This window comes from Equus asinus, chromosome 25, assembly GCF_041296235.1.
Source record: "Equus asinus isolate D_3611 breed Donkey chromosome 25, EquAss-T2T_v2, whole genome shotgun sequence".
Classification (NCBI taxonomy): domain Eukaryota; kingdom Metazoa; phylum Chordata; class Mammalia; order Perissodactyla; family Equidae; genus Equus; species Equus asinus.
In genome coordinates, this window is record NC_091814.1 from 13,431,490 (window position 1) to 13,454,781 (window position 23,292).

A 23,292-nucleotide genomic window follows, 5' to 3' on the forward strand; every position below is an offset into this window, starting at 1 on the left:
AGGAAGACTACCTTAGTTTATTTAGTTGATCCCCCTTCTCAATTCCTAATAGTCTCAGACACTTGTTGCCATGTTTCACTTAATCTTTAATATATTTTAATTAAAAAAAACCATTAACAGTACATTTTGGTCTGAAGTGGTCCCTCTGCTGAAATGCCAGGTGCTAGCTGTAATTCTGGCTTTAGAACCAAAACCCCAAATGTTTAATAAATAAAAATTAGAACTAGTTGCCATTCTACTCCAAACCAGCTAGCCTAGGGGAAGAGGCCAGAGAAAGGAGGCAGTAAGATCTTGGACCTGTGACTACAGGGACAGCTGGCAGAGAAGTAACACAAAGACCGTCTGAGCGGTCCACGTATGGCCCCCACTTTTTGGCAGAGGTAGGGTAAGGGTCAGGTGCACCCTCCTACACTCTATTCACTTGCATCTTAGGAGGGAAAAAGTTAAAGTCAGCTCAGCTTTGGCTTCTGGCCCGAGTTAGGGAACTTAGGAAGGTGAGCCTTGGTCCCACTTTGGCAGAATGAGGCCCACAGATGGGACAGTAAGGCACGACCCTGGCTCTGGAGGTCAGGGAGTCAAAGGCAAACAGCTAGGGCCAAATTCTGAAGAAGGAGGAATGTGAGTTGTAACCCTCACCCCCAGAACTGAGGAAAGGTCTCAAAAGCAATAGAAAGGACAACTTGGAAAGTGAGACCATCCCCTCTAACAAAGGATAGAACCGACCTCCCCTCTACCTGAGGATAGGCTGGTTAGAATGTGTTTAAAGGCAACTGGGTGACAAAGAAGCAGGGGGAGGGGACACAGAGAAGAACTCTCTCCTCTCGCTTTCTGCTTTCTCCTTTCTCCCCAGAGCTTAAAGTGACCCTTGGGGGAGACTGGGGTAGTTCCTTGGCTTTATGCATTAATCTGAGGGGCAGCAGGGACAATGGTTCAGTCATTCTTACGATGGTTGTTATTGAGGATGGGGTGGCCGTTGGCTAGGGGCCGGCTCTTTGCTCCTCCCCCAGCTGCAGCCTCATCCCCCTCTGAGCTCTCTGTTTCTTCCCGGTCACTGCGTTCATCTTCTACCAGCTGTGGAAAGGGATAAGAAGCGTTACAGGATGTCCTCAAACCACTAAGGACTGCCTCGCTCCACAGGCTTATTCCAGCCATATCCAGGGCCTCAGAGCAGTTTTTTTTTAGCAAGTTGCTGGTAAGGGAGGGAGTTTGGGCAGTTAGTAGAGTTGAGGGTACTAGGGCCTACACAATAGGGACAGAGCCTTCACCTTTCCAGTTATGAACTTGTGGGCCATGCGCAAAATGAGGTAGGCCCAGAAGATATGCAGCAGCTGTAGCACTCCCATCATGGAATTGAAGAAGTAATAGCCAAAGAAGGCAGGATAGAGCTCCAGCGGGTACACCACGGTGCAATGCAGGATCCTGGGGGCAGGAAAGGAGAGACAGAATTGTACACACAGAAAGGAAGGGGTTAAGATAGAGGATAGATAAATGAGCAGGGGGAGGCAAGACTCCTGATTTCTTGAGAACAGGAGTATAGTCTGGCTTCCTACTCACCAGAAGGGCAGGATGACCAGTCGGGTGATGATGAAGACAATGGCGAAGACGATGAAGATGTTGTTGCAGGTGTTTTTCCATCCCGCATAGTTAAACATCTTGGCTGACTGCATAGATAGCCCCCATCCATCATCATGGGCTCCTGACTCTCCCATATACACTCATATATATGCTCCAGTTACCACACTGGCTCTGTGCCCCCACTTCCTTGGGTCCCAGGAATGTCAAACCCCACAGCACCACCAAAAAAAAGACAGAGGGACAGGAGAACCTGTACCAGGGTCTCTAGGTGTGAAGAAATGCCCAGGGAGCCTGACCTCTAGGAGGTAATCTGAAGAGTCATGCAGAGCCATGATGAGAGTCCCCGCGCGGATGTAATTGGCAAACCAGGAGAAGCTGATAAGGATGATGGTGGCCACATGGTGGATGATCTGTTCCTTGAAATCCTGCAGAAAAGATGCAGGCTCCAGAGGACTTTTTCCCATTCCTCAGCCCTCAGTATTCGTTCTTCCTCCCCCTCAACTTTAGTGCCCCTTATCCCACAGCACCATCCAAAGCACCCAGAAATCAAGACTAGGCTATTCATCCCAGGGCTTCATGCTGGCTCCTAGGCACAGCCCCTTGACCCACCTTTCGCTTGACATCAGAGGCAATGCTGAAGAGCAGGGACCAGTAGAAAGAGAGTTCAATCATATAGTACCAATACTGGGAAGGGATGGTGCTCTGGAAGAGGAGAAAAAAGTAAGGGACCCCAGCACAACTGGACTCAAGGGTCTCACCTCTCTAAACCCAGCCCTTCTAGGCCCTGAGGTGAGGTTTGACTACAGTCCCTTCTGTCACGTGCTCCAGAGATCATCTCTTCATAAGGGTATGTACATCCTAGTCCTATCCTACATTGATTCTCTTAATCATCCCCATCTAAGGATTTGGACCCCATCTCATACCTGTATGGGATATCCCTCCCAAACTTTCTTCATGTCATAGAACCACGGTTTCTGCAGAGAGAGTGAAAGGTTAAGAGGAGGGACCCAAATTCTACGGCCTCACTCCACTTTGCCAGAGAACCTACTCCCACCTCCCAGTAATCCCCACTCACATCCACAATGACGGCCATGCCGGCAATGAAAGCAATCAGGTAAAATGTGAATCTCCAGCTGGAAAAGGAAGTGGAAATAGCTAGGAGAGTCGGGTAGGAGAATGGCACAACCCTCCAACAGCCCCCAAGTGCCCCCGGATACCCTCTCAAGAATATCATTAAAAACCAAATTCACCTCCTCACCTTTGTACAATCTGTCCCTGCATACAGCCATGGCCCACCCGCCCAGCAACGTACATCAGACCTTCCTCTGCCGCCTGGCTTCTCTTGCCCCAACCTCCCCTACCTGGCTTCCCGGAACTTCTTGAGGAGACTAGGCCGGTCCTGGTTGCGGCGGCGGCGGAACCAGCGCTCTACCTGGCGGCCAGAGAGCCCACTCCGCCGTGACAAAAGCTCTACCTCCGCCTGGTTGTAATAAAGGAGCTTCACTTATTATGCTGGGCTTAAGAACTCAGCAGGGCCCCCCACCTCCTACCCTCTCCCGTAATAACCTAAGTCAGCACCACTGCCTTCCCATCTCTTCACCCACCAGAGCTGGCACTCCAACCCTGTCCCTCCCTTTCCTCTCCCCACCAGAACTCAGTAACTCCCAGCGCTGGGTCTGCAGCTCATACTTGTTTGGGCTGCTTTCCGCTGGTCAGGTAGAAATGCTCCAAGGTGGGGTTGGGTGGTGCCCGCAGCCGAGTTTTCTCCTTTACGTTCAGGAGGGCAGCCAGTGGTGTTGCCACATAACTGGGGAAGGGATATGAGTGAGAAGTGTCTGGCTCTCTTGAAGCACCTCTTGGTAGCCCCTAAGCTGGGAGGGGAGAGGACTGCCAGCTCAGGAAACTTTATCCTGGGCCTCAGTTTCCCGGCAACCCCCTCTCTGGCCTCCTTGGGCTGCCCATAGCTGACAAAGCTGCCTGTGTTCACTATGACCAGGGGGGGTGGAGGGTGAGAACAAATAACCATTGAAGGAAAGGGCCTGGGGGTGCTGAGCCCTCAGGAAGACAATGCTGCCTTCAGCGGGGGACACACAGTAGGCAGGGACCTGGGTGGCCACAACACCAGGGTCCAGGACCAATTAAACAGCAAGAGACAAACTTGAAGTGTAAGAAACTGTGTGGCTGGCAGCCAGGGAAGGCATGGGGGTAGGCTGGTACGCTCACAGCTCAAAGAAGTATCGAACGATGAGGAAGAGCAAGGCCAGGGGTAGTGTGACATAGAGATCTGAGGCTTTGGCATAGACACGTCCATCTCGGTCTTCTAGATCAGCCCAGGTTAAGTTCACAGGCAGCCACAGCCGTTCCCACCAGAAGTAGTCATACAAGGTCTGGAGCATCCTGAGTGAGGAGGGGAGAGGTAGAGGACATCAAAGGAGGCAGCTACAGGGGAGGAGAGAGATGAAAGTTTTTATGGTGTAACAAAAGGAGCAGAGACTCAAGCCCTGGATTCTGGTCCTGGCCATGGGGCCTTGAACAAATCAGTTTCCTCATCTGTAATATGGTGGCTTTCTGGTCCTAACATTTACTATTTACAGCAACCGAAGGTGATACTAACACCCCCCAGAAGTCCTGATTCCCTAGAATTAAGAACCTCAGGGTCTCCCCATCATTTTGCTATCCCAACATGGAGGTCAGGCAGGATCTGGCCCTAGAAGCTGTAGCCAACAATCTGAGTGAAGTCAAAGGCACCCCCCTTTCCCCACACTCTCCAGGCACCCCCTCCAGCCCCAAGCCAACCCAGAGCTGGAAGCTTCCTTGCTAGGGAAGCCCAAAAACAGACTGCAGGGCTAGGGCAAACACTTCTTCCTCCCCTCCAAGCCACCTGGGCAGCAGGTCCCAAGGGAAAATAAGAGGCCAGAGTAATGCAAAATTATGTCCCCAGATGATGCTGAGCTCCAGGACAATCAGTGGACATCAACTGATTGCACACAAGATTAACACCCTGTGCCAAGCCATATATCCCAACATAAGGCAGAAGAAGCCTGTCTGAAGCCTCTTTTCAGAAACAAAGTGAAGGCAAGGCTGCAGAGGCAGAGGAATCCAGGGGACAGAGAACCAAGACAGCAGACCAAGACATCTGGTGGAATGGGGAGCTATTTCTTATTAAGGCTCATCTAGAAAATAAAATACTAGTCTGCAAGGGAACACCCATCACAAACTTCCTCAGCTCAGGAAAGAACTGCTGCTTTTGCCCGCCTCCCCACTCTCCTCCACTGAAAGAGAAAGGATCAACAAGGTGGTAGTGACCACTTGATTCTGGAATGAGGGAGGGAGTGGTCTGTGGCTCATGAGGAGACAGCAGCTGCTTGGGGCTAGGAGAGGCAGCAAGTTGGTCCTGAAGAGTCAGAGATGCTGAGCCCAGCACAGCACCTGTAGTCCTGGGACTCAGCAATGAATGCCAGCAGGATGATAATGGCACTATTTTCCAGGCTCCCCACCCCTCATCCTCCCAGGAGGGAGGAGAGGTAGTGGTATTCAGACTGGACTTGAGACTAAAAGCTGACACCGAAGGAAGGTGGTCCCCTCCCAGCCAGAGAGGAAAGAGTGGGGAGATTGTTCTCCACTGTGCACTGGAGACCATTTGGTGCCACTGGCTGAAGGCTGATCAGATCACAGCTGAGCTGGGCTGGTCCTCCGCCTGCCTCTCCGGCAGCTCCGCCCCCACCCACCACAGAAGCACTTGCGAAATCCCTCTCAGCCTGTCACGGGTCAGTATTCCAGCTCAAGGACTTTACCCTCTTGTCCCTACTCCTGGTCACTGCTCTCTTAGATGAAATCAGAGGTCAGCACTGACAATAAAGTAGCTTCAGCTCCACCTTCCCCCAATCTCACACACACTCTCACACACTCACATTCACACACACACTTACAGACTCAAGGCCTCAACTCAGCACTGCCCCTTCCCCCTCCACCTTAGCCAGAATAAATATTTAATTAGTTAAAGAGATGGAAGCCTTTTGAACTGAACAAAATTAAACGTAATTATCCACAGCGGAACTTTCCCCACACAAACACACACACACACTTTCTTTCCTAGAGAAAATTTACAGAAAATGCAGAGAAGGGACAAGGCCTGGATGTGGTAGCATACTTCCGGCTCTTCTTTCCCACCTTTACTGCTTAGCCTGACTGGAGGTGGGGAAATATCTGACCCAGTCACCTGACCGCCATGTCTCTTGGAGCCCAACTTGTCCTCCATTGAGATCTAAAGCCAAGGGCACAGACAGGCCTAGAAATTGGGCCCCATCCCCACCCTGGTCAGTGGAGACTGGCAGGGAAGTTTCTCTTGTCAGGGACATTTTGAGGATTAAAGATTCAGAGAGCTGGCTGCAGTCCTGCATGGTGTCGTTGGAGCCCCTCTCGCTGAATCCTGGGGCACAGGAATGTTTTATGCCAGTCTTATTCCTACAAAGAAGGTGAGGAGCTGGGGAGGCAAGCAGAGAAAGTGTCAGAGAGTGGTCAAGGGCCAGCACCAGGAGACTGCAACTATCTCAACCCAAGACAAGACAGTCCCTACCCGCTTCCCACTCCAAGCAGGGAGCCAGGTGTGAGCAGAGAGTGCGCAGAGCGCAATGCGTCGGGGGTTCAAAAGGCTGGGGCATGAAAAGGGGATGCACTAGGGACAGGGAGCCCAGCCTGCTTTTCCTGGGCCCACTGGCCCTCAGGACAGTTACTTGATTTTCTGGCGGAGAAAATCACACCTACTGATATTTTTCCACTCACATAATTTACTCCTCCACACACATGAAGAAACAATAGGGCATGTGTGTCTCTCTCCCTGATTCTCTCTCACACACACCTGCCTCAGAGACACAGACACCACTTTCTGAGGCACAGCTGGAGAGGGGCCAGCAGAGCAGGGATTTCATGGGCATTGGATTACCAGGAACTTGAATGGGGTTCCACCCAGCCCCCACCCTCTGCCCTAACTCTGACCGACCCCTGCCAGAGCCTCACAGATAGATGAAAAGGGGCAGAGGGTCCCCATGGAGGCTTGTAGACCCAGAGGGCTGGGAGAACAGAAGTTTGAGTCTGTGAGGAACGGATCTCACAGACTCAATGCGACAACAGTCCCCCTGCTCTCAGAACTTGGACGAATAACTGAGGAAAATATAATAGGATCAGCAAGAGAGGAGTGAGGAAGAGAGGGTCCCACAGGCCCCTGGCTTCCACTGAAGCCTGAAGGACTACAAGAAAGAAGTGCAAGAGGACCTGAATAGTATTCCTTGTCGAAAACTTTCTTTTCAGGCAGTAACAGCAGGTCATGAACTAGAAGGCTGCGTGCGAGCAATGGATGAAGCCAAGGAGAGGTCTGTCATTGCTCCAGCTTGCAGTATAGGTCCCAAAATTTAGTTTGTCTGGGCTGCCCCACCAGAGGCCCCAACATAGCCAAATGCTGCACCAGACCACAGTCCCCAGGGGCAGAGAGAGGCTGGCAGCTTGGGGGGACAGTGCTGAAAGGTACAGTAAAGGATCAGCCAGTTTGTGACCAGTGACCGGGAAAAGAGGAGGCCCTTCCAGAGGCCCCAGTTAGTGGAGTGGATTGTGGGGTAGCAATGGAGACAACCAACTCTCTTTAGAACAGTCTGTGCAGGTCACTGTATGATTAGGGCCAGGCCCTAAGGGACAAGTCCTTACCCTTAGGAGCCACATCACAAGTGCAGTCAGCCACTCACATTCAGACCCAGTCACCTAGACTCTGGTATGGGATAGCGACCCCCAACACAGATGTGGAAGTGATTGTCTGCTGGAGGCTGTACCTGACTCAATTCCCCAGGGAAGAAGGGCTCACTCCATTCCTCAGGGTCCCCAGAATCCCTTGACTCCTGGGCCTGGCAATTCAGGTGACTGACACCAGGTTTTGATGCCAGGAGTCTGGCTTGGGGAGAGAGAGAGAAACCCCCAAGCTCAGGCCAAAAATTAGTGCCACACACCTGCAATTAACCCACTTGCCAGAGAGCCTCCGGGCCAGTAATTAGCAAGCTGTGGCCCAGAAAACCAGTTTCACCAGCAGACCTCCCCTCCCCCAGCCCCACACACCCCATAACGGTATAAGAGCCTTGGCCTTAGGGGGCCAGGCCAGACACTCAAAGCCACTCCTTCCTGTTTCCCGTTAAGCACATGGACGCTCTGACCTCCCTCCCGGAGTGGGTACAGTGGGCCGGTAAGAAGAAAAAGAAGCCAGACCCCCTTCCTCCCGCCCCACTCTAGCCACGGGACCCGTCCAGGCCGGGGGCGACGCCGCGGGCCCCCTGCCAGGCTGGGGGCTCTCGCGCTAATGGTCACCGAACTCTTCTGCTCCCCAACAAAGGGGCGCCCGGGTCTCGGGCCCCCCCGCCAGCAGCCCCCGCCCCAGCCCCACATCCCAGCCCCTACCTGTTGCCCAGTGGGGCTGCTCGGGGCTCGGGGCGGCGCGCCCGAGAACGGCCCGGCGCGCGGCCAGCCTGCCCTCCGGCGGCGCTGGGGGCCCGGCCGCTCCCGCGACGCGCTCCGGCCCGCCCTGCCCCGGGCCGCCGCCATGAGCGCGCCGCGCCGGGCCCGGGCCGCGGCCGCTCCCGTCCCTGCCCGCCCCCCGGGTCTGCGCCCGGCCCCCCCAGCCGCGCGCCCCCGGCCCTCCCCGGCGGGCCCTGTCCGCGGAGCCGCGGCCCAGCGGCCCCCGCTCCTCCCAACTTTCCCGCCGCCGCGCCCGCCCCGCGGCACGCGTGCCGCGGGCTCCGGACGGGGGTCCCGACTCACTCGGCGGCGGCGGCGGCGGCGGCGTCGTGGGGCTGGCCGGGCCGGGAGCCGCTGCGCCGTCTCTCCTCGTCCTGCTCCGGGCCCCTCCGACTGGCTGCCTCGCTCCTCTCCTCCCCCTTCCGCCCGCCCGCTCCCTCCCTCCCTCCTTCCTCCTCCTCCTGCTGCCGCCGAGCCCGGCCGAGCCGAGCGCGAGCCCAGCTCGGGGAAGAAAGGCCGCGAGCGACGCCGGAGCCGGCGACTGGGCGGGGGCCGCGGCCGGGGAGGCGGGCAGGCGGCGGGGCCCCCGCGCCGGCAGCCGCGCCCAGCCCCGCTCCCCGCGCCGCCGCCCTCGCCCCAGCCCTGGGCGCGCGGCTGCGCCCCGGGCCCGAGCCCTCGCCGCGCCGGGCCCCGCGGCCGCGCCTGCTGCCACCCCGGCTCCGGGGAGGAGTCCCTGGCGCGGGGAGGCAGTGAGGGGCTCTTCCAGCCGCTCTGATCTCGCCGTTAGGGATGCGACGTAGCCTCGGGGACCCCGGGACAGACCTGCGAGGTGCCGGGGGATCCAGAGCGCGGAGCGGCCGTGCCCCTGCCCCACCCCGCCCGCCCTCACTGCGGTCCGCGACCTCAGCCGGCCGCGGCCCCCAGTTCCCTGGCCCGGCCGATTGCCACACTTCCCATCTCCAGCCCCATGGGGCGGCCGAGGGAGGAGGGCGCCCGGGCTCCGGGCGGGCGCAGTCCCGGGAGTCCTGCCCGAGTTTCTGCCGCGCACCGAGGCCGACCGCCCCTCCAGGGCCGACCCAGCGCGGAGCCTGCGACCCCGAGGGCCCCCAGCCATAAAGCAGACAGCGTTTCCACCCAACAGCTGTAGAACCTGCCGCCAGTGGCACACACCCCCTACAGCAGGAGACCCTTCAGAGCCAAGCCCCAACTTTTGTAGAATGTATTTAGTTTTCAATCTACACCACGTTTATCTGTGTTCAAGTTCATATTAAAAAATGTTTTTCCCTTAGTTTGGTAAAATTGATGTTTCAGGAAGATGCAACATGTTTATCCTAGAAAACTGGCCTTGATTCTTAGCGTGGACAGAGCGTCACTAAGATGCGTCTGAGGGTTTACAGAGAGCTACAACTTACTCCTTGTAGATGTAACAATTTTTTACTGTGATGAAATGTTGGCGGTTTTAGGTTCTCTCGGTTAGAACCTCCCACAGTGGCTTGTTTGCTGGTTTATCTGTCAAGTGCAGGTGCTTTGACAGTTCTCTTAGGAAAGAGTGTGACCTCCTGCTGATCTAGTTTGAGAGCTTGGCCCTCACCTCAGCCTCTTCCTGGAGAGCTAGAGGCAGAAGCTGCTTGAATTCCAACATGTTTGTTCGTTTGCTCTTTGCAGGGAGACCCCGGCCTTGGCCTACCGCTGGAGGAATGAGACTTGTTGGCCCACCCCTGGCCCAGCTCGCCCCTGAAGCAGCCCCCAGGGGACTCTTCAGCCTTTGTCAGCCCCAGACTGCCTGATTTTCCAGTTCCCAGCAACCCCTCCAGCCCTGTTTTCCTTCGCCCCAGGCTGAACTCCTCCCTTATTAACCTCTCTTACCTCTTCTACCCCTTTGTCACTCCCCCTCTCAGCCTCCCAATTCCAAAGTTCCCCCTACCTTTCTCCAGCGCCCTCCCCAGACTGCCAAACACCCACACACTCTTTTCCAGCGGGGTCCCAGTGTCTCCTCTTTGGGCCTTGGCTAACCCTTGGGTCCCTCTCTAACTCCTCCCCACACTTCTGTCCTACTTGACTCCCCTCCTTTAGCTTCTGAACCCTTTTATCAGGCAGTTTTCCTAGATGCCAGGCTTTCCCAAGGTCCCCACCAGACTTTTTAAATGATTCCTTGGAGGACTGAAGACCATTGACCTTGTCTTTAAGATAGCAGTAGGGAGGCGAAGTTTTGGGGCAGACGTTGGATTGCCAGGGCCTGAGAAATAAAGATAAGAGGGTGTACACCTCCTCCAGGAGACAAAGAAGAAGGTGGATGGAGAATGAAAAGCTGGACCTCAGGCAGTATTAGAAGGATGCTACCACTTCTGTCAACATACTTAGGACACACTCGAACACACAGACACACCACCTTGGCTGAACCAGGGGATTTTTTTATCTCAGCCCTTCTGACCCATCCCCCACTGCACCGGGCCGGCATGGCCACGCCCATAGTGCCCCAAGCTGCCTGCCCTGCTATGACTCACTTCCTCCGTTTGGGCTGCTGGGCTACTGAGGTGTCTGGAGGCAGAGGACACCACCAGGCCTTCAGCCTGAGATGTAGATATCTGAGTACAGGCGTCTGGGACAGGCAAAGACATGGACCCCAGTTGTGGAAAGTGGGTCTTCCCAGGTCAGGCTGGCTGTGTAACACAGAAGTCCATTTGGGTAAAGGAGTGGAGCTTGGCTAGTACATGAGCGGAGGAATTCAGGTGCCAAGAGTTCTGGGGAGAAAAAGTTTCCTAACAAGAAGAAAAATAGCCAGGAGGAATATCTATGTATTCTGAAATCGTGCAATTTATTTGCAAAAAAAAGCAAGATGGTTAAGAATTGAAATGTTCGTGAGCGAACAGCTGAGACTATATATTACTGCTTGTCCCCCTGTAGTCCACTAAGAGGGACCCCAAATCAGCTATGAATTGATCTGAATGATAAAGAAAACACTGAGAAGGAGTTAGGAGACCTGGATTCTAGTTCCAACACCTTGACCTCCTAGAGTCAGTAACAAGAGCGGGGCAGACCAGGTCATCTCTAAGATCTCCAACACTGAAATTCTAAAATTTAGAGCATGGTGGAAGGTGATTAGTAAATATGAAAACAACCTCAATCTGTCCCTGGAATTGAACAAAACAAAACGAAGGAACAAAAGAAGTGACATTCCACCAAGTTTCGGTGGAGCGATTGTAAATGCATCACACATAGTCCTCACACTCCTAGGCAACTAGGACTACGCTTCTGCTAGGTGACTGGGCTCCTGCCTGCCTTCTCCAAATCCAGAGTTCAGCCTTGCAGGTCAGCCAGGAGTCCCTTGCAGAGGTTTGCACTGGGGAAACAAGAGCCCTCTCTCTCGCTTCATTTCCTTCCAAGCCTTCTTGGAACGTGTGCCCAGCAGAGGCTCTAAAGGGTACAGAAAGCTGAAGGCACGGGGACTTTGGCTGTGGAGCCACTGTAAAGCAGTAACCCAGCCTAGGAGGTCTCCTGCATGTGTCCTGAGGTCTGTCTCAGGGGGGTCCTATGAGTAGATGTCTACCCGAGGCTTTTCCCCTGAATCTGCCCGCCCACCAAGTCCTCTTAGGAACCTGATGTCCTCAGGAGTCTGCACTTCCCGACAAGTGGACACGAGGCCCCTTGATACGTGTGTGCAGCCAGAGTCTCAGAGACCTTCAGCGGCCACTAGAGGGCTCCGGACTCTCAGTGGCTGCTGATGCCCTCTTGTGGCCAGATTGGGGATTGGAGAGAAAGAAGTTGCAGGAAAGAGCTAAGATTGGACTTCTTAGGGAGACACGTTAATAATAACAGTTATTAATATAAAATAACATTATAACAATATTTATTATTATATATCAGTTAATATTTGGACATGTGTACTTACCGCTCTGTGCCCAGCACTCTTCTCAAGTGCTTTAGAGGTATTAATTGATTTAATTCTCACAGTAGTCTACAATATAATCACTATTATCATCTCCATTTTGATGATGAGGAAACTGAGTACAGAAAGGTTACGTAGTTGTCAAGGTCACACAGCAGACCAGAATTCTGAGTCTAAGGACTCTGGCTCCAGAACCTTTGCTTTTAACCACCAAGCTGAAACTGAGTCCCATTTTTCAGCTTGCCAGGTAAAATCCAGGACGCTCAGTTAAATTACAATTTCAGATAAACAACAAGTATATGCCATGAAATATTTGGGTCATTCTTAATACCAAGAAATTCTTTGTTGTTTTTCTAAAATTCTAATTTAAGCGGGTGTCCTGTATTTTTTTTTTTTTTTTTGAGGAAGATTAGCCCTGAGCTAACTACTGCCAATCCTCCTCTTTTTGCTGAGGAAGACTGGCCCTGAGCTAACATCGGTGCCCATCTTCCTCTACTTTATATGTGGGATGCCTGCCACAGCATGGCTTGCCAAGCAGTGCCACGTCCACACCTGGGATCCGAACCAGCGAACCCAGGGCCACAGAAGTGGAACGTACACACTTAACCACTGCACCACTGGGCTGGCCCAAGTCCTGTATTTTTATTTACTAAATCTGGCAACCCTAGTTTATAAGGCACTTTGCCAAATGCCCTCACATGTATTACCTCATTTAATCCTCCAGGAAACCTATCTTCAGATACCCCAGGGTGCACCCCCCCCCCGACTCTCCCAATATTCCTATTTTTCCAGGTAAAGAAACAGAGATGCAAAGACCTGCGATGACTAGCTAAGGTTATAGAACATGACTAGCGGCAGAGCTGGGGAATGAACCCATGTTCTCCAGCAAAAACTGGTGCATGTTTTTTGTTCTCCAAGAAAAACCAGTGTATGTTTTCCCCTCTAACAGGAGAGAAAAGCAAGGAGCAGTGACTGCCACCATGGAAATCTCCCTTCGTGGCATCTCCCTAGGCCTGGTCTGCTGTGAGGAAGAGCTGCAGGTCCCTCCTCAGGAACGTAGGAAAACCACTGAGGGCCTTCCTGGGCTGGGACAGTGGCAGAGGAGTGGAGACAGCTCTCTGGCTTCTGTGCCCAGCCCCCACCTAAGCTCTCTAGGGAGGCAGGAAGGAGACTGCTCTCAGAGCCTAGGGAGCTGGCTGTGAGGCCTGCGCAGGGGCCCTGAGGCTCCCCAGGATTGTTCACCTGCTGCTCTGTGCACTGCCAGCCTCAGCCCAGCTGCTGGGGTTGCATCACCTGCAGCTAAAACAGCCCTGGCGGCCAAAAGGCAACAGAGGGACTCTGAGACACAGGGACTCAGGGAGCCAGGGAGCCTCCCACATTTCCCGATTGCCTTTTGGGAGCGTGGTGCTTCTGTCCCCAGGGAACAATTTTTTCATTTTTCTCTTCTGACTCTGCTGATCATTTCCCACCCCCCAATACCTGTGCCCTTCCTTCCCCATGGATATGAACAGACCCCTCGCCTTCCCCACCCAGGCTGGCTGATCTAATTAGGCAGTAGTCAAGTGAATTTCTGGGTTGGGACCCCCTCTGGGGTGCAGGCTGGGGTGCCCTGCTGGTATCAGCCCCGAAATCAGCGTGGAGCCTGTCTGACCTGCCCCCCCCCCAGGGAGCTGGAGCCAGAGGCAGAGCCAGGTCAGAAGCTGGACTCAAGACTGGGTTTCTCTGGTCTTCACAGGCAGAGCCTCACAGGGAGAGCCAGTACACAAAGCCCTCTGTGTCCAGGCTGAGCAGCTGAGAGGCCTAGCGGGGTTCTCTCACGTGGGCTGAGGCCCCATTCCTGGGAGGAGAGATGCTCTGTGGGGAGGTGTTGCCTGTGGAACCAGGTACAGCCTGGTCCTCTCCCACGTTGGGAGGGGCCAGTGCCAGACACAGCAGGGGCTGGTCTGCTGGAGAGGTCATCTGACTGGCTGCTCAGCCTGGGCTGCACTCGCCCTCCTCTCCTCTACCAGGCCACACAGGAGCTGGTGCCCACACAGGGACGCCACCAGGCTGAGATGACACACCTTGCCTCACTCCTAGCGCCTCTGGGTAAGCACTGGACCTGGGCCCTCACGCTGGGAGGGAAGACCTTGTTGATCACTTAGGGGAGGGACAAAGGAGTTTTCCTTTTCTAACATGAGTGCCTGCTCCCTTTTCCAGGCACCCATGTACCCGCAAGAACACACACTCACAGCTCAGAGATTGCACCCACTGACCTCAAGAGCCCAGCTGGAAACTCCAAGGGTGAAGGGCAGGCAGCAGGTAGGCAGCTCTGTGGGCAGGGGCAGGGGCTTACTTTCAGGCTGGGGCCGAAGGCAGGGGACGGTGCCATTAGTTGTTTTCTCCCACCCCACAAACTTAATCCTGCCACGTCGCCGCACCTCCCCTACACGGCCCCCACAATACCCAGCCAGGCCGTGGAAGGTCGGGACGCGGACCTCAGACCAGGGGTTGGGGAGCCTTGGAACCAGCCCTGGAATCAGGGAGGGTTTGTTTGGTGCTAGTTCTAGCAGCATCCTTGATCAGTCGTTGCTTCCTGAAGGAGAGGTGAGAGGTAGCGGAGGTGGGGCTCCCCTCTTACCTCTCCACTTGGGCTCCCAAACCTGCCAAGCAGTTGATGTTCTTTTTTTCTGCAACAAGGGAAAGGAGGGGGCAATGGGAGCCCGGACTCCGGTGTCTAGGGGTCCTAAAAAGGCCAAAAAGGCCAAAAGTTCTCTTCAGTTGGCTCCTGTTTCTCTCCCTGGGGCAGCCCATTGCACCATGTCTGTGACCAGTGGGAAGACTGGACCATCCCTGACCCAGGAGATCCTCAGCCACCTGGGCCTTGCCAGCAAGGTGGGTGCTGCTGGGACTGTAGGAATTGTTTGTCCTGTATCAGCTCAGGGGCTCTGAGAGGGTCGGGGATAGGAAAAGGGAGAGCAGGCCTTGAGGCCGTGCCAGTGGTCTGGCTGGGGCACTGGGGGGGGCACTGGCAGACCTGAGATGCTCCCCCCACACTCTTACAGACTGCAGCTTGGGGAACCCTGGGCACCCTCAGGACATTCTTGAGTTTCAATGCAGACAAGGACGTGCAGAGGCTGCTGAGGGCCATTGCAGGCCAAGGTGAGCCCTTTTCCCACTGCGCTTGGAGATCTACCTTTTAGAAAACAGTCTGTAGACCAAGAAGGAGCCAGGAAGGAGGAACTGACCGTGCTCAATAAATGTTTGTGGAGTGCCTTAATTCCTATATGGCAAGTACCATGGTAGGTGTGTCATACCCATTCTCACAACACCCCTGTGGGATAAGTCTTTTTTTGTTTTTTTTTTTGAGGAAGATTAGCCCTGAGCTAACATCTGCTGCCAATCCTCCTTTCTTTTTTGCTGAGGAAGACTGGCCCTGAGCTAACATCCATGTCCATCTTCCTCCACTTTATATGTGGGACGCCTGCCACATCATGGCTTGCCAAGTGGTGCCATGTCCGCACCCAGCATCTGAACTGGCGAACCCCGGGCCGCCGAAGCAGAACGTGCAAACTTAACCACTGCGCCACTGGGCCGGCCCCCAGGATAAGTCTTGTTATTTCCATTTTACAGATGAGAAAACTGGGGCTCAGGGAGGTAAGAGGCTTGCCCAAGGTCACACAGCTCATAAAGGCAGAACTGGCATTCTAATCCAAGTTTGTGATCCCAAAAAACCATTTTCCCCCCTCACCACACTAGGCCACCTTTGCCTAAATTTGGGTCAGATTAGCATGCCATTTTGGCATCTTATTTGCATCTTCTCTTGAGACCAAATGGAAGTGGGGGTGCTATAGCCCCTACTCCTGTCCTTCCCAATCCTTTCCTGGATCTTATTCTCTCCTCTGGAGGCTTCAAATCCGAGGAGTCAGGGGATCCCACCCCTGTAAAGACCCTGGGTGGGCTCTGCCCAGCTGACAGCCCAGCCCTCACCTTGGTTCAGGTGTGGACAGCAGTGCCATTGTGGACGTGCTGACCAATCGGAGCAGAGAGCAAAGGCAGCTCATCTCTCGAGGCTTCCAGGAGCGCACCCAACAGGTGAGACCGCTCTGACTTCCCAGGAGCAGTGGACTTGGTTGAGAAGCCCCCTGGAAGGCAGGGGGTACAGCAATAGCAGCTGAGGCCAACCCCTGCCGCCTGGCTAAACCTGGGGCGAGTGGTAAGATGAAAACCAGCCAGAGGTTCCCAAACCACCCCACATGTCGAGGCCCTGACCCCCAAGCCTGCTTCTCCACCATGGGGACGTTTTGTTGTAGGACCTGCTGCAGTCCCTGCAGGCAGCCCTCTCCGGCTCCCTCGAGAGGATTGTGGTGGCTCTGCTGCAGCCTGCAGCCCGTTTCGATGCCCAGCAATTGAGGACAGCCTTGAAGGTACAGGAGAGGAGGCGTGCTGGGGTGTCTGGGAAGTCAGTACACCACTGAGGGGAGGAGAGGGCTGACTGCTTTGCCTTTGCCCACTCCGGAGGGGTAGTCTTGGCAGTGGCCCCCTTTAGACATCCCAGATTGACCCAGAAGGACATGTGGTCAGCATCTGCTCTCTGCCATGTTAATGACATGGCCCAGTCTCAGAGTGGCCTCCCAATTTCTTGTAGGACTCAAGTTCTGCTGAGGATGTGGCCATGGAAATTCTTGCCACCCGAACCCCACCCCAGCTGCAAGAGTGCCTGGCGTTCTACAAACACGGTAGAACGTGGAGGGCGTGGGCTCCAAGAGCTGAAAGGGGATCCACAGGACAGTCCTCTCCTCTTGCACTCCCTACAGGCGAGCCCTCTGGGAGCCTGTCTGCCCAAGCTCTGTTCCCTTGGAGTCTCCCACCCAACTGCCCCAAACCCCACCCTCCTGCCAGTAGAGCTCAGTCTCCCCAGGGGAGAGAGCCAGATGTGGTCATTAAAGAAAGAGAAGCAGTGATTAACCATCTTAGTCTGGGGCTCTGGGGAAGATTCCGAAGTAATGACAATGTTGGGCATTGTGACAGTCCCACTGGTACCATGGCATCTTCCCAGCCCCTTGCTGATTCTGCCATCACACCACATCGCGGGCTGAATGGAACCTTGCTGCAGCCAAGGGGAAAGGTGGGGACCTGCTCAATAAGTGGTGGGTGTCACCTCTCAGGCCCTTGGCTCCTGGCCCTGTTTGGCGGCTGCATGCCTCACCCACTAATTGATAGCTAGCTTTTTCTCATCCTCATCTTGGCACCCCACCTCTTTCTGTTGTTTTCCCCAAGTTGCCTTTGATGTCCAATCTTGGCCTATCTTCCTTTTTTTTTAAAGATTGGCACCTGAGCTAGCATCTGTTGCCAATCTTTTTTTTTCTTCTTCTTCTCCCCAAAGCCCCCCCAGTACATAGTTGTATATTCTAGTTGTAGATCCTTCTGGTTGCACTTGGCCTATCTTCTTAATCCCTCTCCCATCTCTCTTCCTTCTTGCTTCCGTTTTTCTCTTTTCCCTTCCTTTTCTCCCTTTCTTGCTCTTTCTCTTCTTCACATCCTACCTCACACATCACTTTTCTCACCTCCAGTGAGTGGGCCTGGCCCTAGCCGTCTTACTTCCTAATATGAATTTCCCTGTCCCCTCCTCACTGCCTGGCCAATCTTGTATCACAGATGCCTCCTGCCCCCAGCAGGTTGGGGCCTGTCGATGAGGCCACCCCATAGTACATGATCCCACAGTGCATGGGTTACTCGCAGCTTAGGGATGTTTTTGGGTGTCCCTGATGGTGCTTCTGCCCTACATCCTGGGATCTAGCAGCCATCAAGCTACTCCAAGCAGGGGATGGCAGGGGTGGCAGGGTATGGCGGGTCAGACATTTGACAGGTTCTGGAGATATCCACATTAGGAAAAATCAGGAGGATTCAGAGAGCTCCTGACCCTACCCCAGATTTCCAGATGGAGGCCGAGGAGGACATCAAATCTAAAACCAGTGGCATCTTGCAGGACCTGCTCCTGGCCCTGGCCAAGGTGAAGAGGACTGGCCTGAAAGGGAAGGGAGTTGCACCACTGGGAAGGGGGTGGAACAAAGTGGGGAGTGTTGCTGTGGTATAATTAACAAGAGAGGGCTTTGGGGGAGACCAGGGTTTGGTTTGTCGGCCTAGAGATAAAAAGCTACTCCTCAAAGAGTCATCCTGAGAGAGTTTCTCCTCTTAGGGGCGCCGTGAGAGCTACTGTGGAATCATTGACTATAACCTGGCAGAACAGGATGTCCAGGTGAGTCGGGGACTGAGGAGTCTGCACAGCCAGGCATATAGGACACCCTCCTCCACCAGATCTTACAGCCAGGGACCCATATACCCATTTGTCCTGCAAACCTGTCCTTGCCTTGGGGAAGGAGTCGTCAGTGACATGATGAAGCCAGGGATGTCAGATGGTGTCACAGGTGAAGCCTTTCACTCGTTTAGCCTCTGACTCCTGGACTCATAAGAAGTGAGCTTGTCAACTGACAGATTCTCTTCTCATGGGCATTTGGGTGGGGGAACCCTCCTCAGACCCTCCCTTGGGGGTAATTTAACTCCTTGAGAACCAAGATTTTTCCAAACTAGGGTATCTGGCTGTGAGAGCAGAGCCCCTCACTTAGCCCTGTACCTTTAAAATAAATAAATAAACTAAAAAAGCAAGTAATTTACAGGTTAATCCCATTTCCATCATCACCACGATGGATTCTGGGAACATCGTAACCAGGGTTCCCCAGCCCCCAACCAACGATCCTGGTTTGCTCCTCCCTCCTAGGCATTAAAGCGGGCTGAAGGACCCAGCACAAAGGGGACGTGGGTCCTCGTCTTCACCCAGAGAAATCCTGAGCACCTCGTCCGAGGTACACACAAGCCTTCTTATCTCCCCAGCTTACTCAAATGATGAGTTTTGGCTGAGGAAGGGGGGCAGGGTTCGTGTCCCCATTTGTCTTTCTGATGGCCTCCCATGCACACCGCAAGTGTTCCATCAGTACCAGCGGGACACGGGGCACGAGCTGGAGAAGACTGTCCGGCATCGTTTCCACAGGGATGCGCAGGGGCCTCTGCTCAGCCTAGGTAGGGGCCTGCTCAAGACACGCGGGGTAGGGGTCTGTCCTGGGAGGGGAGCTACCTCTCTCCACCTTTCGCTCTCTGCTTCCAGCCTCAGTGATCAGGAACACACCGCTGTACTTTGCTGATAAACTTCACCGAGCCCTCCAGGTGAGGGGGACGCTCCTTTTCCCTCCCTTTGGAACAGAAATGGGGGGAGACACCTTCTGGGATAGAGGGAACATTTCACACTAAAATGTAACAATCTCGTTATTTACTTTATAAATACATAGCAGCTCTCTTTTCCTAGGTTTATAAACTGCCTTCTCAAGAGTAGAGGAGTGAGCTGTGGTTACAGCTAACTTCGTTGACACTGAAAGGGGGCACTGAAGCTAAAATTTTGGCTGAATTAATTTCTAGTTGGCCAAATATAGATATGAATTTGCTCTGTAAGACAGTGCCTTGTCCAGTTTCAGTTGTTGCCAGAATGGTGATGGTGATAACTCTATCAAGAAAAGTGACAGGAGCCAGCATTTCTCAGGTGCTCATCGTGTGTCAGGGCCTTTGCTGAGCACGTTACACACATTTCAATGAATCCTCACAGCCACACTCCAGCCTTGTTTCGTAGAGGTTACAGAGAGAAGTAGAGAAGTACAGAGAGGTTAGGTGCCTTGCCCAAGGTCACACAGCTATTAAGTCACATCATCTCCCTGCAAAACACATAATGGTCCGAAAGGATATTTACCTGCCATGTGTCAACTCCTGGTCTGTACCATAGGTGTTAGTCTGCACTATAAATTATGCCACAGGTGCTCTTAGCACCCAGGACCACCTTTTCCACACTGTTCAGACTGTGTTCCACATTACCCACACTTAAATTGGCAACCTTGGTTTGAGTAATTTCACCAACAGAATCCAGTCGTTCTGCTCGTTGAGCTAGATCTCCTGTTAATACAACTGTCCCCCAAAACTTATAAATAAAAACTAACAAAAATTTGAAGAATATAAAAGTAGTTATCATTCTGGCAGATGGAATGGCTTTTAGTGTACTGGTGGAGAAACCGTCATGCCTTGTTGATAGCTATTCAAAGGACAGTATATATAAGCACTTGTTTCCATTTTGACAGTAGATTATTGTACTTACCCAATAAAGCCTGTAGTATTATAATGAGTCAACACTAAGATTCATTTAAAGAGTTGCGGTTATCTGTCTAAATTCCTGTCATAAAAACAAATTTGTATCCCAGCACAGCCAGCCCTGGTAGTATAGTGGTTAAGATTTGGCGCTGTCACCGCCATAGCACAGGTTCATTTCCCAGTCAGGGAACCACACCCTCCATCTGTCGGTTGTCATACTGTGGTGGCTGCTGTGATGCTGAAAGCTATGCCACTGATATTTCAAATACCAGCAGGGTCACCCACGCTGGACAGGTTTCAGCAGAGTTCCCAGACTAAGACAGACAAGGAAGAAGGACCTGGTGACCCACTTCTGAAAAAATTGGCCCTGAAAACTCTGTGAATAGCAGCAGAACATTGTCTGATATAGCTCCAGAAGTGAGAGGATGGCGCAAAAAGACCGGGCACTTTCCCCTCTGCTGTACGCAGGCTCGCTAGGAGTCAACTCGATGGCACTAACAATAACAACAACTCTCAGGACCCACGCTCTTGGATGTAAAAGCTACATTTATCTTAGAAGTAGGAGTCAAAACAATAATACAGCCTTGCCTATTTTTCTGAAATTCTGTTTTTAAAAAGGAGAAAGTTAGTCAGGATGCTTCTGTGCTATTCTTTTATGAGAAATGTGTGAAAACATAGATTGTGATGAGTATTTATTCAGAAAAAGGACCTTCGGTGAAGGCTGATTCAGGACAAATTTGGACCACTCTGAACCATAAAATGAATGTTCATTATAAAGATCCTGGAGCAGTATGAGATACCAAGTACATTCTCAGGTAACAAGACTAGAAGTATGTTTAATATAGGTTTGGCATAAAGGGTACTTGCACACCAATGGGAATATTCAGTTAATGAGTGACTCTTGTCTCAGGTCTTCAACTTAGAATAATAAGAGTCAGAAGAAGGGAAGGATGGATACTGGGGAACAATCAGCAATCTTTATCACAATACAAAAGTGATGACACATGAAATTTAAAATAACGTAGCCATCAGGCCCACTGACAATTAGGTAATGAGTCCAAATGAAATAGAGCATTCTGTTTCTACTTCATCATTTTCTATTGCTTCTTCCTGGGAGTTTATGATCTGTGGGGATGCCATAAGTGTGGGTTTCTGGCAGTTCTGGGAAGGGTCTCGTGAGTCAAGCGACTGAGGAAACTCTGAAAAAGAAGCTATTAGGGAATAGTGACAGCACCAGTGCACAGCTCATGACACAAATAGGATTTTTGCAACCAAAAGTTTTTATTTAGAAATCTCTCATGATAACACGTTACTTATTATAATCAATTATAATTCATGATCTGATGATGAACCTCTATTATTTCTAAACTGAACCCTCCATGACCTTCTTTAACCAAAAAGTAAGAGGCCTGGTACAGGTATAGGAGGAGGACAGTGATGCTGAGCCCCAGGGGTCCAACCAGGAGAAACTGATGTGTAAAGATGAGGGTGCAAGATGGCCCTGGTGGGTCAGGATCAGAACTGAAAGTCACACAACCCTTCTCACTATCAGAGCCCCATCAACTCAGTTTCGGGATAGGGTAGGTGTATCCTCCTTAGACATTCATTAACTTGGAAGTTAAAAACAGTCTTCCTGGCTTTCACCCTGGAAGTCTTTATAGGTAGCAAGTCTTTTCTATCCTTCTTTGAGTACCTGTCCACCACCAAGCTCTGGAGGAATGAGGCTCTAAGCTAGTGGCAGGGCCAGGAAAGACATGTGGAAGGAACCAGAAATACTCCACTGCCCTCACAGAGACTGATCTTTCCTGTTGCATCATCTTCCATGAGGATGGACTCGGATCATTTTTGCCCCTAGATAATGTATACTTCTCTTTTCCCTGGACTCTGACCTCACTTCCACTTCCTAGAATAATTCACCATGCCGTCCAATCCCTACTCTGTGAGAATCTTACTACCACGCCCTCCCTATTCTGTTTCTTCCTCCACCAGGAAACTGAGCCCAATTACCAAGTCCTGATGCGTATCCTTGTCTCTCGAAGTGAGACTGACCTTCTAAGCATCCGAGCTGAGTTCAAAAAGAAATTTGGGAAGTCCCTCTACTCTTCCCTCCAGGTGAGACTTGGCTAGTTCTTAACCTAGAGTCCCAGAGCTTCGCCCCTTACCTCCGCCCTATACTCCCTGCACAAAGCTAAGCATAGTCACGCCCTAGAGAACTCATGAGTCTTCTGTTAATTTCGTGTAGGACTCCAGGCACCAGACAAGCTCTGGCCCAGCATGAGGGAGGGGACAGAGTGCCTGGGCCATAGTGATGGTGGGTCTTTCTAACTCTTGACTCTCTTGCCTGCAGGATGCAGTGAAAGGGGACTGCCGGTCAGCCCTACTAGCCCTATGCAGGGCTGAAGACATTTGAGGCCTCCCTGCCCCCTATCGCCACATGACATTCAAGGATCTGAGCTTCCCGTGTTTGGCTGAGCCTGCAGGAGACCAGCTGGGCCTCCAAATAGGATAACCCCTCACTGAGCACCACATGCTCCAGCTTCTTGTTGAGGCTGGAACTCAAAGTTTCTTTTCAATCCCTTAATTTCCCTCATCTCAAAGTGATGTCTGCACCTGGTCCCCTAGCTGTCTTGGGTGTGGAGTAATGGGATCTCTTTGGTGTCTCTGCCCTAGTCATCCTTCCCGTAACCTGGCCAGAACATCTCACTGATACTTGAATTCTTTTGGCAAACTTCACTGTCGTCGTGTTCCCTGGTTGAAGTTCGGGTGGAGCAGGACGTGGGCTGGGAGGAGGCCTTGAAGCTGGAGGTGCCTTTGATGTGCACTTGGGTATTCAATAGGATTCCTGTTTTGGGCTCTAGTGCTGCAGTTATCAACAACCCGCCTCCCCTCAGTAACTTCCCCCACCTCCATTATTCTCTTTTCCCCAGGAGATTTCAGGCAAAAAGCACCGAGAACCACAGCGAGGTCAGAAATGGTCAGAGGTAGCAAAGGACCATTTGTATGAACTGGGAAGCAACAGTCAAGCTGGCTCTCCCTTGCCTGGGAAGTCTTGGGTTAGCAGGGAGCACAACCCCCAAATTCCTCTGTCCAAAGCCGGGACTTGGAAACCCACCTCCCAAATTAGAGTCCGCGTTTCCCACTGACGACCTATCAAAAAGATAAACAAAAACAAA

The 23,292-nt window shown here is 52.7% G+C and overlaps 2 protein-coding genes across 15 annotated transcripts; one reads left to right on the forward strand and one right to left on the reverse strand.

Annotated features, from left to right (window-relative positions):
• Window positions 1–62: 62 nt before the first annotated feature.
• CERS2 (ceramide synthase 2) lies at window positions 63–9,039 on the reverse strand. Of its 3 annotated transcripts, none has more exons than XM_014865353.3 (11): window positions 8,890–9,039; window positions 3,799–3,972; window positions 3,265–3,382; window positions 2,937–3,055; window positions 2,651–2,708; window positions 2,499–2,549; window positions 2,185–2,277; window positions 1,872–2,000; window positions 1,555–1,661; window positions 1,266–1,419; window positions 63–1,071 (listed from the first exon to the last, which is right to left on the reverse strand). In XM_014865353.3, exons 2-11 carry the CDS (start codon window positions 3,969–3,971, stop codon window positions 931–933), a joined length of 1,143 nt encoding a protein of 380 aa, XP_014720839.2. In that variant the 5' UTR covers window position 3,972; window positions 8,890–9,039; the 3' UTR covers window positions 63–930. The 3 variants fall into 3 exon arrangements, with proteins under 3 accessions (XP_014720839.2, XP_044614242.1, XP_044614243.1); XM_044758307.2 differs by lacking the exon at window positions 8,890–9,039 and adding an exon at window positions 8,371–8,600; XM_044758308.2 differs by lacking the exon at window positions 8,890–9,039 and adding an exon at window positions 8,011–8,157.
• Window positions 7,695–22,834, forward strand: ANXA9 (annexin A9). Of its 12 annotated transcripts, XM_070496863.1 has the most exons (16): window positions 7,695–7,798; window positions 13,689–13,836; window positions 13,963–14,041; window positions 14,153–14,254; window positions 14,742–14,827; window positions 14,998–15,094; window positions 15,933–16,027; window positions 16,246–16,359; window positions 16,581–16,671; window positions 17,866–17,945; window positions 18,132–18,191; window positions 18,711–18,795; window positions 18,914–19,009; window positions 19,095–19,153; window positions 22,109–22,231; window positions 22,467–22,834. In XM_070496863.1, the coding sequence occupies exons 3-16, from the start codon at window positions 14,008–14,010 to the stop codon at window positions 22,527–22,529; spliced, it is 1,185 nt and encodes a 394-aa protein (XP_070352964.1). In that variant the 5' UTR covers window positions 7,695–7,798; window positions 13,689–13,836; window positions 13,963–14,007; the 3' UTR covers window positions 22,530–22,834. The 12 variants fall into 12 exon arrangements, 6 of the variants coding, with proteins under 6 accessions (XP_070352964.1, XP_070352965.1, XP_070352966.1 ...); XM_070496864.1 differs by lacking the exon at window positions 13,689–13,836 and having other exon boundaries at window positions 7,715–7,798; XR_011498011.1 differs by lacking the exon at window positions 13,689–13,836 and having other exon boundaries at window positions 7,727–7,798; window positions 16,581–17,060.
• Window positions 22,835–23,292: the final 458 nt, after the last annotated feature.

What these genes read in the sequence shown, in the direction of transcription:
- CERS2 (XM_014865353.3), bottom strand. Translation starts at nt 3,971, where the DNA reads ATGCTCCAGACCTTGTATGACTACTTCTGGTGGGAACGGCTGTGGCTG. An exon ending in GTTCGATACTTCTTTGAGCT is followed by an intron (nt 3,383 to 3,798) that starts GTGAGCGTACCA and finishes TCCCTTCCCCAG; the next exon opens with TTATGTGGCAACACCACTGG. An exon ending in GCATGGCCGTCATTGTGGAT is followed by an intron (nt 2,550 to 2,650) that starts GTGAGTGGGGAT and finishes CTCTCTCTGCAG; the next exon opens with AAACCGTGGTTCTATGACAT.
- ANXA9 (XM_070496863.1), top strand. Translation starts at nt 14,008, where the DNA reads ATGACACACCTTGCCTCACTCCTAGCGCCTCTGG. An exon ending in TCCAGGAGCGCACCCAACAG is followed by an intron (nt 16,028 to 16,245) that starts GTGAGACCGCTC and finishes GTTTTGTTGTAG; the next exon opens with GACCTGCTGCAGTCCCTGCA. An exon ending in AATTGAGGACAGCCTTGAAG is followed by an intron (nt 16,360 to 16,580) that starts GTACAGGAGAGG and finishes AATTTCTTGTAG; the next exon opens with GACTCAAGTTCTGCTGAGGA.